Source organism: Cetorhinus maximus, chromosome 5, assembly GCF_964194155.1.
Source record: "Cetorhinus maximus chromosome 5, sCetMax3.hap1.1, whole genome shotgun sequence".
NCBI lineage: Eukaryota > Metazoa > Chordata > Chondrichthyes > Lamniformes > Cetorhinidae > Cetorhinus > Cetorhinus maximus.
Window position 1 is genome coordinate 116,058,987 of NC_135883.1, and position 13,784 is coordinate 116,072,770.

The window sequence follows — 13,784 nt, forward strand, 5'->3', positions numbered from 1 at the left end:
GAAAATGCTAGAATCTGTGAAGAGGTAGTACCATTGAGAAAATCACAATACAATCAGGCAGAGTCAACATGGTTTTGTGAAAGGAAAATCGTATTTGACCAATTCAATAGAATTCTTTGAGGATGTAAGAAGCAGGGTGTATAAAGGGGTAGTTTTTCCAAAAGACATTCAATAAGGTGCCATATGAAAGGTTACCACACAAGATAAGAGCTCATGGTGGTCGGGCTGTTAAGGACAGGAGAGAGATGGTAGGATGGTACCCACTTTTATTTTCATTTTTCAACTGGTCCCAGGTAAATGCCCCTTTTTAAAGGGAAAGTGTGTTTTAACCCCCTCAGTGCTGACTTCCAAGAACAGTCAAAAAAGATTTTTCTCACTTAAGATTTTAAAAAACAATAAATGCTTATTTCTCAACCCACTCACACATGCACACAAGAAAAAGTGATTGCAAAAAGAGGTAGCATGCAGTAGGGTTTTTTAAAACATCCAAAAATCCACTGTTATACTTGAGTCTCTCGAGATGGAAGCTTGTAGCCCTAATGATTCCTTTTTGGTTCACTGAAGAAACGGAGGGTGCAAGTTTCCAGTGACAGATTCAGAGGGTTACTGCTTGCAGCAGCAGGTTTCTGGCTTCACTCCATCTGGGGTGCAGATCTGGTTTGGGTTTTCAAATCATTAGGCAAAAGGTTAGCCCCAATTCTCTGCCTGCTGGTGGATTCTAGGCAGGGTCCTTGCTTTGCTGGGCTGGATCTATTCCCTCTGAGTCTCCTTTATCTCCCAGACTGACTGACTGAGGCTGTTCTCAAAATGTGTGCTAATAAATGTTCCTTATCACAACCTGGTTTCTGTCAGGTGACCATAGTATTTGTTTCTCCATTGCCCACACAAATGGCCCCCGACAACATGAATATTGGCACGCAATACTGTTTCATCCATTTGCATCCCCTTGTGATAGAATGGGTTTCTTGCGCGACAAAGAAGTCTGGAAGCCCATTATGCAATGGGCTTCAGCAGTTACTTAGGTGATGGCAGCCATAAAATCCACAGGAAATACCTGTTGCATTCTAATATCTTCCCAATGAAATGTTCCAAAAGGTTGTTAGCATTTTAATGTCCTGACCAGATGAGTGGGCTGACTTCCAGCCTTTTTTCGTTCCATGCATATTGGCAGAAATGAAAGGAGGTCACCTGCCTCTCGACTGCATTTTGTTTCAAAACAGGTTGTCTCCATTTTGTTTTTTAAAAGTGAAGTGTCCATTTTCCATAAATCCATGAATATAACTGCGTGGGTGTGACAGCTGATCTATTAGCATGGACAGAGGATTGGCTAACCAACAGGAAACAGCGAGTCAGGAAAAATGGATCGTTTTCAGGTTTGCAAACAGTAATGAGTGGAGTACGACAGGAATCAGTGCTGGAGCCTCAACTATTTACAATCCATTAATGACTTGGATGAAGGGATCTACTGTAGCCAAATTTGCTGCTGATCTAAAAATTGGTAGGAAAACAAGTAGTCAGGAGGATGCAAAAGGCCAGGTTTAGCAGAGTAGCGAAGACTGTGGACCTTTTAAAAATGGCAGGAGGACTCGGATGCAGAAGTCCAGCCCCTGTTTCTGACAGATCCCATTTTTGCTGGCTGGAGAAAGGGGACAAGATGTGTTTCACACATGAGGGATACCCGAACTCAACTGAGCCATTTAAACTAAGCTCAGACCCCATTTTTTGCTGTAGGTAGAGCCTTAATCCACAGTGTGGGATTTATGAATTTTTAGGGTAGACAAAAGAGATGGTGGTGGTAGCATAATGGCAGTACCACTATACTAATAGCCTATAGGCCCAGACTAAGGCTCTGGGGACACAGATTCAAATCCCACCACAGCAGCTGGCGGAATTTAAATTCAGTTATAAATCTGGAATTAAAAGCTCATTTAATGGCGATCATGAAACCATTGTTGATTGTCATAAAAACTCATTTGGTTCACTAATGTCCTTTAGGGAAGGAAATCTGCTGTCCTCACCTGGTCTGTCCTGCATGTGACTTCAGACCCAAAGCAATGACTCTTAAATGCCCTTTGAAATGGCTAAACGAGCCACTTAGTTGTATCAAACCACTACAAACCTGGCATTGACCTAGGTACTGGAAATGATAACTGTACCTTCACTGTCGCCGGGTCAAAATCCTGGATCTCCCTTCCTGACAGCACTGTATACCTACACCATGTGGACCGCAGCAGTTCAGGAAGGCGGCTCACCACCATCTTCTCAAGGGCAAATAGGGGTAGGCAACAAATGCTGGCCTAGCCAGCGACGCTCATATCCTGTGAATGAATGAATAAATAAAAAGGAAATCAGATCAGCTATGATCTTATTGAATAGCAGACTTGGCTCGATGGGCTGAATGGCTTACTCCTCCTATTTCTTATACTCTAATACTATTATGCTTTGAATTGGGGATAATTGGATGATGTGGAAGTGCAGCAGGATTGGGGGCTGGTATAGCTTTGGATGCCTCATAAGGTTGTTCAGTTTACAAGCAGCAAGTAACATTTGCGCCTCAAGTGTCAGGCAGTGACCACCTCCAACAAGAGAGAATCTAACCATCGCCCCTTGACATTCAATAGCATTACCATCACTGAATACCCCATTATCAACATCCTGGGGGTTACCATTTACCAGAAATTAACTGGACTATCCATATAAATACTGTAGCTACAAGAGCAGGTCAGAGCCTAGGAATCCTGCGATGAGTAACTCACCTCCTGACTCCCCAAAGCCTGTCCTCCATCTGTAAGGCACAAGTCAGGAGTGTGATGGAGTACTGCCCACTTGCCTAGATGAGTGCAACACCCACAGCACTCAAGAAGCTTGACACCATCCAGGACAAAGCAGCCTGCTTGATTGGCACCACATCCACAAACATTCACTCCCTCCACCACCGATGCACAGGAGTAGCAGTACAAGACGCACTGCAGGAATTCACCAAGGCTCCTTAGTCAGCACATTCCAAACCCACAACCACTACCATCTAGAATGACGAGGGCAGCAGATAGATGGGAACACCGCCACCAGGAAGCTCCCCTCCAGGTCACTCACCATCCTGACCTGGCAAAATATCACTGTCCCTTCACTGTCACTGGGTCAAAATCCAGGAACTCCCTTCCTAACAGCACTGTGGTTGTACCTACACCACATGGACTGCAGCGGTTCAAGAAGGCAGCTCACCACCACCACCACCTCAAGGGCAACTAGGGATGGGCAATAAATGCTGGCCCAGCCAGCGAAGCCCACACCCCATGAATGAATAAGAAAAAACTACATCTGAAAACCAGCACCTCAAGTGAAAAGGGAATGAAAAAGGTAATGAATACTGGGTAATGTGGCAAGAGGTATAAAATATAAAGGTCAAGTTGCAACGATGAATCCACATAAAGTTTTAGTAAACTGTGGTTGGAGTGCTGTATTTAGTTTTAGGCCCCACAGTATGGTATGGGTGTTGAGGCAAAAGAGAGGGTACAGTGTATATTCACAAGGATGCTGCCTGGTGTGAGGAAATTCAAAGGATGGCTTGGAAAAATTTGAGGTTGCTTTCATTAGGGCAGAGGAGATTACAGGGTAATATAGCAGAGGTTTTTAAACTCTGACCAGAAGAGGGAAGGTAGATAGAAACAGACGGTTCTCAGCATTGAGCACCCCAGAACAGAATAAGATTTACAAATTTAGGATGAAAGCAGGAGAAACATTTTTAAACAGACGGTTGTGAGGCTGTAGAATGCACTACCAGTGTTGCTAATTAAAGCAGGGACCACATCAACGTTTAAGAATAGGAGGTTGAAGGAAAGGAGAATAAAGGAATAAGGCAACAAGGCAGGTATGTGGAATTAGGACTTCTGCCTGTGTGGAGGATAAGCATCAATGTGGACTGGTTGCTTTGATGTTGCTAATTCTTGTGTAATTATAACTGGCACGTTTAATTTGCTAACCTGCTATGTATATCTTACAGTGCTGCTTTTTGTTTCTTTTTCCAGGAATTCCCTGCGGAAGTATGTTGTCTGCCCCGAGCAATGTGCATTTTTTGTCAATCAATCTGCAGAACATTGTGCACTGGAAGCTGGCTGGAGAGAAAGGATGCAGGATATTGTCCACCGTGCAGTATAAAGTGTAATTGCTCCTCTCATTCTCTCCTGCTACATTACTGCCTAGATTTTGATTACATTCTGTTGCTCCCAAATGAAAACAAGGGTAGCTACAAGAAGTTTAATAACACACACACTTTTTCTGTTTCGGACCATTTTTGGACTTTTTTTACATCTCCTCCCAGCACAGTTGTGAGGAGAGTTAATGCCCCTGTTCTCCACAGCTCCCCCTGGCATACTGACATACACACATATACACGGTACAGAGGATTCAATATCAAATACAAAACTAGGATCTGTAAATACAGAACAGTCACCAATAAATCCAATGACGAATTCAGGAGAAACTCCTTTGACCAGACAGTGGTTGGAATGTGGAACTCGCTGCCACAAGGAGTAGTTGAGGTGAATAGCATAGGTGCATTTAAGGGGAAGCTAGTGAGAGAAAGGAATAGAAGGTTTTGCTATTGGGATGGAAGTATGATTGTGTGGAGCATAAACACTGGCATGGAGTATTTGGGTCAAATGGACTGTTTCTGTGCAGTACGTTCTAAATAATTCAGTGTAAATTGGGGGATTGTTTCTGCACAGGTATTCAAATATACTTGTGTTTCCAATGGGGACTGATTTCAAAAAATTTCCCGCAATTCTTGTAAGTACTCCATAAGAATGACAATTTCTTGCAAAGTATCAGATAGTGATAGTTCAAAATCATTCCTTTTTACAAATTTGTTCCTGTGGCATCAAGATCAGTAATGAAAAATACAATGTTTTTGTAAAGTAAGCTTCCTCAATTCTGTGCCAACAATATGCTTTGATTCAGCTCTTAGACAAGCTATTATACTTGCCTTCATTATCAAAACAACAGTGCGTCATTTCCATTTCCCATATTAAATATCAGCCCAGATCTTCCATTCTCCAAAGGGTTGTACCCCGGAGGTATCCCGGAAGATGCACTGGGAAACCCACTGGAAGTCCCCACGCACTGACTTTACGGGAATTGCCTGGAAAAATTCAACTTCCATTGGGCAATTACCGTATGTCTGGAGCCCTCCAAAACTTTGATTTTAAAGTCGGAGACTTCGGATAGTTCTGACATACTTACCAGACGGAAAATTTAGAAGGATTAAAACCAGTTCTGACGCCTGGGTAGACATACTACTGGCCGTCCGAATCCCACACCACCCGCCAACCACCTGACTACCCCCCATTACCCCCTGATCCTTTGACTACCCTTCCGACTCCCGACAGCCACCCCACCCTCAACCCCCCGACCACCCTACTACCCCCCCCAACCCTCCAACTACAACCCCGAGTACCTTCCCGACCAACCATGATCACCCAACTGCCCGCTGATTACCCCATCCCCCTGACTGCCCAACGCTCCCGCCCGACCCATTCTACCCCCTCCCCCATTTACCTTCTTTCGCTAGCGTGTCAAAGTGGCTGAGATATTTAAACTTAATGATATACAGCAGCTAGCGCCCTGAAAAGTAGGCATAGCTTGGCTTCCCCCGACACTCCTGCACTATGAGAAAAGGTCTCCAAAAGCAGCTATGCGCCACATATCTCAGCAGGCCCAGGTTAGAAGCCTGGGCGAGAAATGTGGAGCTCCAATCTAAGGTACGAAAATAGGAGCGGAGTGTTAATCCAACAGTGATTGTCACTCCATGGAAGATTCGGCCCTTGTAGTTTCCAATTCTGCCTGTCAAGTTATCTATCAAATTGAGTTGTTTAACCAGCTTTGTCTCCTCTGGGTAAGCGACTGAGACTCTCCAGACTCCATTTACATGGGCAGGTTGTTGACTGCCAACAGAGAGGAGACACTCATAATTTTTCTTTTTTTTACAATCACGGAAAACCTTTCTACATCATGCAGGCATTTAAAAGGTTATGAGAATGGCTGAAAAAGTAAGAGCTATTTTAACCCAATTAACCCATGAGACTGAATTCAGTAGTCTCATTCAGAAATGTGATTGTTTATTGTGGTCCATGTGTTCATACTGTCCACTTACAATAAGTATTGTTCACTGTACCACACAATGACCATTTCAACAACTGATTGATTTATGTTGAGTTGCCTTGACCTAGTTTTTTCATCTACTGATGCATCTCTGAATCCTATACATTGTAACTTCAAAAAGGTGAGAAAGTCACCATAAACAGTAGCATTCAGAATTAGCTCTTTGAATTATGTTGCTGCCCTTTTATGTTGCACTTAGAAAGCATTAGAAATGCAAACATGTGACTGCAGTGCACGTTATTTTTGTGCTAGTTTGTGAGAGAAGCTACCGCACTATGTGCGACTTGATGAGAAAAGACATGAAAAGATAAACCGCATGTTTGCAGGTGCAGTTTCCCATCAGATTTTTATCTTTGATCAACCTCATGTCACAGGCTGAGGCTGCACATGTAGCAAATGCCCCACTTTACATCAATTCTTCTAATGTGTTCATTCACCTTTGCATTAATTTGTTTTTGAAGCTGAATTATCCCTCCTAGAGCAATCTATTCAATTGTTACAGAACAGTTTCTTAATATACCAAACAATACATTTTATGCACTTCAACTTTTAAACAAAAGACATGCAACCATTAAATAGATTACAATATTAGATTGAAGAATATCTCATAAAAGAAAATGTGTTACAGATTTATGTTCGATGCCAAAGAAAGTAATTAATCCGTTTCTGAAAAATCTGTCTCTATACTTGACTATTCCAATGCACTCCTGGCTGGCCTTCCACATTCTACTCTTTTTAAACATAACGTCATCCAAAATTCTACTGCTTGTGTCCTTGTATCAAATCCAGTTTACCTATAACCCTGTGCTTGGTGACTCCCAGTTAAATATTGCCTTAATTTTATAATTCTCATCTGTATTTTCAAATCCCTCCATGGCCTCGCCCTTTCTTATCTCTGCAATTTCCTCCAACCCCACAACCCTCTGAGACATCTGCGCTTATCTAATTCTAGCCTCTTAACCATCCTTGATTTTACTTTCTTCACAATTGCTGGTCATGCCTTCAGCAGCCAGGCCTTAATCTCTCGACTTCCCTCCTTAAATCACCTCTCTATCTTGCTTTCCTCCTATTACAGTAGAGGCTCTATGTAAATGCAAGTTATTGTTGTTTTAAATATGATTGGAGGGTATGTGTATGAGAAAATATCAAACCACATGAGATGACACAATTTCACAGAAATATTTTTGAGTCATGGACGTAGCATCACAGTGAAGACAGCTTCACTATGAGAGAAAATAGTTTTATAGTGATAACACCAAACAGTAGACTTAAAATTAATGTAGATTTTGTTTATCGAGGCACCCCTATGTCAAGAGCCTAAACCCATAGTACAGAGTATGATAGAGTAGGGTAAATAAAGATGCAGATTAGAGGCTGTCAAGCTGGGACTTTAAAAGCATGTAGGGAGGAAGAAGGTCAATATTTTTAATGTCTAGGGAAAGAATTAATTAAAAGTAGAGATGGTGCTATACATCTACTTAGTTTAATTTATTTAAGGTACATTGTGCTATAAATCCAATATATTTTGAGAGGCCATGAGATCTAATCTATACCTCACTCATAGTATTGACTGACTCATTCAGAGCCTCATTGCTCACAAAAGCTACTCATTGGACTTAAATCTTGTCACACAGCTTCTGGACATTTATTCTGTACATGTGTGCTTGAGATCACAAGTGATTTTTGCATGAGGAAGACCTTTCATTTAATTTTGTCTTATACTATACAATACTTACAATACTAACCCTGCATATTCTTCATATTATGGCATTCGGCTTTTTCTGAAATATGTCCAATATCTTGGCTTCACGCTGTCTTTCCAGCTATTCACACTCTCTCCAATCATATTTGAAAAAAGTGAACCAATCATTTTGGACAACTTGTGAGGAACTACTTCCTGATTTCTGTCCTAAATTTGCTTCTCATAACCATAAATTGTAGCATCTTCTCATACTGTCCTCGTGTCTCTGATTATACTGTTTCTGGTTTTTGCTCTTTAATCATTTCTCTCTCAAATTCTCTCAGAGACATTGCTTTTCACTAATGAAGAACCCCAATTTGTGAAGTTGTTCTTCTTAGTTCTTCACTCTGACACTGAGTATCAAGTTTTTTACCCACCTCTGGACACTGTCTCAGGTTTGGATGGCTCCCACATAACTGAGGTTAACTGTAATTGAACTCCAGGCACAGCCTGAGCAGAGCAGCACTGTACAACTTCTGCATGGTCTCTGAAAATTTGAACTGAACTGATTTTTCCTCTAACTCAGCATCCTATTTGTACTGATTATTACTACTCTCACTAGCTTGGGCAGATAAGTGGTAAGTATCATTCGCACCACACAAGTGCCAGGCAATGACCTTCTCCAACAAGAGAGAATCTAACCATCGCCCCTTGACATTCAATGGCCTTGCCATCACTGAATACCCTGCTATCAACACCCTGGGGGTTAACATTGACCAGAACCTACACCACATGGACTGCAGCGGTTCAAGAAGGCAGCTCACCACCACCTTCTCAAGGGCAATTAGGGATAGGCAATAATTGCTGGCCCAGCCAGTGAAGCTCATCCTGTGATTAAATAATTTTTTAAAAAAGAAACTGAACTGGATCAGACATATAAATACCATGGCTATGACAGCAGGCCAGAGGCTGGGAATTTTGCAGAGGTAACTCACCTCCTGACTCCCCAAAGCCTATCCACCATCTACAAGGCACAAGTCTGGAGTGTGATGGAATACTCTCCACTTGCCTGGATGAGTGTTGCTCCAACAACACTCAAGAAGCTCAACACCATCCAGGGCAAAGTTTAACTTGCACCCAGTCCACTACCTTAAACATTCATTCCCTTCACTACTGAAACACACAGGCATCAGTGGGAAGCAAGAATACAAAATGCACTGTAACAACTAGCCAAAATTCCTTCAACAGCACCTTTCAAACCCACAAGCTCACCTAGAGGATGAGAGCAGCAGACGCATGGGAACACCACCACCTGAAAGTTCTCCTCCAAGCCACACACCATCCTGACTTGGAACTATATCACTGTTCCTTCACTGTCTCTGGACCAAAATCCTGGAACTCCCTTCCTAAAATCACTGTTGCTGTATGTACACCACGTGGAGGGCAGCTGTTTGAGAAGGCAGTTCACCACCACCTTCTCGAGGGCAATTAGGGATGGGCAACAACTACTGCGATTGCCAACGATACATTCCATAAAATAATTTTTTGAAAATCTATTTAAACAAAGTGAACAAGATATATCCCCAAGATACCATTCAGCTTCCAATTTGGCAACTATATAAAGGCAAACTATTGCAGATGCTGGAAATCTGAACCAAAAACAAAAAATGCTGGAAAAACTCAGCAGGTCTGACAGCATCTGTGGAAAGAGAGGCATGAGTTAATGTTCCAAGTCCATATGCCTCTTCAGAGCTCTCATATGGACTTGAAATGTTAACTCTGACTTTCTCTCCACAGATGCTGTCAGACTTGGCAAGTATGTGTTCTACCTTATTGCGAGATTGATCTTTTAAAATTAATTTTGAATTCAACTTTGGAATTAAAATATTAAAGGGTTTTGAGGATTGTAGCTGGGAGTCTACATTGTACATGTTTGTTATTATTACTATTGCTTGTAGCCTTGCATTAGTTCTGATGTTCAGTTCATGTAATTAGCATAATTTCCCCTTTTTGTTGCTGAAGTGTCCTGTCTATTTCCTGAACCAGTTCATGATTTTATTTCATGATTACAGTATAAACCACTTAATGGAAAGACCCATATGGTGACAATTGTTCCTTTTATCCAAGTGTTTTTATGAAGCAAACATTGTGGAATACATGGTAAATAAATTGGTGCTTAAACAAATATTCCTCTCGAATGATCCTAGTTGGAAATGTGCTCGTAGCTAGTTTGATCCAGCTTGTTAATTTTGTAATTTATATTTTCAGTAACTTGACTACTACTGCAATTGAATTTGCCACCTGCCATAATTTGTTTTTAGGGTAGTCCTAATTGTTTTGCCCCCTTAACCTGAGTCACTAATTAATTATTGTATCTGCAGTCTTTTTTGGAAGTGTGAAAAACATAGGTTTTTGTGCAGAATTTAAAAAAACTCTTACAACTCTTATTGTGATCCTGATTCTCCCCTATTACCACCTCCCCACCCCACACACATACAGTGGGCGGAATTTTCCATGCCCATTGGGGTCGGGCGTCCTGGTGAACGTGAGCGGTCAATATGGCGGGCAGGCCAAAAATCGGTCTCATGACATTGTGAAACCAGTTTGTGATCGTCCGCTCCACCAATCAATGGCGGACCTCACTTCCCGCCGCAGGACATCGGGAACTTCATTGTAATACATCTGCATATCATTATAAGCCCTGCTTGCCAGAATCATCCCTCCCACGCTGGATCATCCGGGCACCCAATCCAATGTGTTTCACAACAGCATTTATAAGGCATGCACCTGGTGAGCTGCACTCAAGGGGAACTTTGAGGTGAATGTGCATTAATGTTGCGCAGCATTCGTGAGTGTCACCCATTTGATTTCAAGGTTGAGGGACTGAGCACATAGGCAAGGACACAGGCAAGTCGCCTTTTCCCAGCTGGCTGACAGTGCAGTGTCAGGGCAAGGGCTGCACAGGAGTTGGGGTGGGGGGAAGGGCTGCATTGCTTTTGAGGGGAGTTGGGGGAGTCAAGAGCAGCACTGCATCTGAGGTGAGTTGGGGTGGGTGGGTGGGGGGTCAAGGGGTGCACTAAGGTCGGGGCAAGTTGGGGAGGGGCAAGGACTGCACTGCGTCTATTGGTGGTGCGCAAGCACACGGGGTGGGGGAGAAGGGAGCGGCCATGCATTAGGGAAACCTTGTATAAAGTGACCATTCCTCCACAGCTGAGATGGTTCAGGCGTAGCCACATTGACATGCATGGATTTGGGTCTCTAGCTTATCTGCCCACTCAAGAAAAGCAGAGGCATGAAAGTGCCACCAAGCGCTCCAGAGCTTTTCACCCCTCGGGCACAGACTGCAAACTAATGAGCACTTTAGTGGACTGCAGAACAGTTGGATGACTGTGTTCGTTGTACAATCTCCTTGCTAAAGCTGGTCATGGAGCAGTCACTGCTGGAGGCGCTCACAGCGCCTTGCAATGTCATCATCCCGGTTTGGACCAGTCTCCCCCGTGGTTCAAGCTAACAGTGCAGCCTTGCAGCACGGGTTAGGAGAATGCCTGCGCCTGAGCTGAGACCACAGCATGCAGTCCAATGGCCTAAGCTGCCACCAACTGGTCAGGTGGAGTGAGGCTTGGAAGATGGAGTTTCGGGAAGCCGTGCAGTACACTAATCTTTAGCCATCCATGGGGTGGCCAGCACTTTCCGGGATGCGTTAAGTGGCCTTCGGATTTAACCAAGAGACGTTCTTAATACACCCATGCTAACCCACACATCTCTCTCTTTCATCCTGAAGGAGAAGTACATCAGGAGCATGGAGCCTGGTGCACTAGCTGTATGCCTCATGGCTTACAGAGGGTGAAGATGATGGAGAAGAGAGCGACTGAGGCGCCTGGCTGTGCAGAGTGAGGAGCAGCCCCCTCAGGAAGAAGGGGCGGCTGGGGCTCCCTCACGCCACTGAAGAGCCACAGCGAGCCTTCGCTGGTCAGCACCTAGCTAGTCCCAGGGTTTACAGATGGCACTTATCATTCATGCAGATGACCGGGAACCAGTGTCACCGAAGACTGCGCATGGTCGCTCACATCTGCCATCTGCTGAAGGATTTGGCACCACGGGTCATGGATGGCATCCACTGCCAGTGGCCGTGAAAGAGACTGCAGCACTCAATTTTTACACCAGTGGCTTCTTTCATGGCTCCACAGGTGACCTCTGTGGGATCTCACAAGCCGCCACCCACAAATTCATCCATGAGGTCACAGATGCCATCTTTTCCATGGGCACAACTTAGTGCATTTCACCCGGGACCAGCAGAGCCAGGAAGCAACCGCGCCTGGACTTGCCCAGATCTCAGGTTTCCCACAGGTGCAGGGTGCGATCAACTGCACTCACGTGGCGCTCAGATCTGCATGGCAACAAGCGGGCGACCACCACAACACATCCTGCAGGCCTGTGCACGGTTCCCAGGGAGTGTCCACGACTCCTACATTCTCAGTTGGTCACAGATCCCTGACGTCTTCTAGGGTCCACAGAGGCTGTAGGGATGGCTCCTTGAGTACAAGGACTACCTACAGAGGACATGGCTGATGACACCCGTGCGGCGGCCTCAGACTGCAGCAGAGTGAAGGTATAATGAGGCTCATGCTGCAACTCGCAACTTGTGGAGCAAACCATTGGGATGCTGAAAATGAGGTTCCAGTGCCTGGGACGGTCTGGTGGAGCCCTGCAATATAGTCCACAGAGGGTGTCACACATCGTTGTCACCTGCTGTACCCTTTACAACCTGGCACTGCAACGGGAGAGGAGCTGGCTGAGGAAGAGTGAGGAGGATGTTGATGGGGATGAGGATGAGGAGTTCCTCAAAGGTGAAGATGATGCGGATGAGGCCATCAGACTGGCCAGACGAGGCAGGCGCTTGGGAGGCCCTTGTAGCTGCTAGATTTGTGGAGGATGATGACGACATGTAGAGACTCAATAAATCCTCACATTGCATCTGTGGACGTTTAACTGCTGTCTGGCTGATGGCAGCGCACATACCCTCTGTAATAAGGCTCCTGTCATGGAGACACAGCAGATGCCCATAGTCCCTACATTCCAGGAGAATGATGACGACGTGCAGTGGGGACACTCCATAGATCCTCACATAGCTTATAGCTTATGTGAATGTCTGACTCCTGTCAGACTGATGGCAGATCGCTTGTGCTCTGTGAACGGGGTCATATGGAAATGCAGCAGCAAAATTTTAACAACTTCTGATCCTATAATATCCTTTGTGAGCTGAACCCTTCAGGTCCACACTGTCACCAGACACAGATGCTGATGAGATGGGGGCCGGCCCCACCTCAAAGGTGCTGAGAGCACACAGAGAGAATGATGGAACTCTGTGCCACTGGCCCAGGACATTCTGGCAGCAATGATCAGCCCTATCGAGGTGCAGGCATGACTGATGTGTCCAGTGAGAGTGAAGGCGCACCATCAGTGTGCTGGGAAGGTTGCGCAAAGCACAAGAAAGAGACCCTGGACTGACACACCTGCCTTTATCTTGTACAGAAAGGTTTCACATCTAAGTGACACGAACACTGCTCATCGGAACAAGGAGCCATAGTCATGGAGACATTGTTGGGAGTTTATTTACAATAGCGAACATTATGCATAAGTGATTAATACCTGTGCCCAAGCTGCGCAACAACATCATCCTAACCCTGTCACTACGTCTTAGTGCCACCCCCTGCCATCCAGAGTGGAGGTGGAGGCAGCCTGCTGACTGCTACTGTCTGTGATGAGCTTGACAGGCACCCTCTGGAGGGCCGAGACCTGGTGGGCCCCTGCCTGCTTTTGGGCTCCTGCTGTGTGGCAGTGGCACCCTCCTCGGCCTGTGAAGCTGGAGCTGCCAAGGTCACAGGAAGAGAGGATTTGGATGGGCCGGACCCTCCTGGAGTCACCTGGGTGGATGGCCTCGGAGTGT

General features: G+C 44.8%; 1 protein-coding gene across 3 annotated transcripts in view; it reads left to right on the forward strand.

Moving 5' to 3' along the window:
* The window catches only part of LOC144680861 (interleukin-20 receptor subunit alpha-like), a 55,266-nt gene that overhangs the window by 21,291 nt on the left and 20,191 nt on the right, over window positions 1-13,784 (forward strand). For all 3 annotated transcript variants that reach the window (XM_078542335.1, XM_078542334.1, XM_078542336.1), the window contains exon 2: window positions 4,026-4,158. In XM_078542335.1, the coding sequence (XP_078398461.1) occupies window positions 4,043-4,158 (116 nt within the window). In that variant the 5' untranslated portion in view covers window positions 4,026-4,042. The remainder of the gene's footprint in view (window positions 1-4,025; window positions 4,159-13,784) is intronic.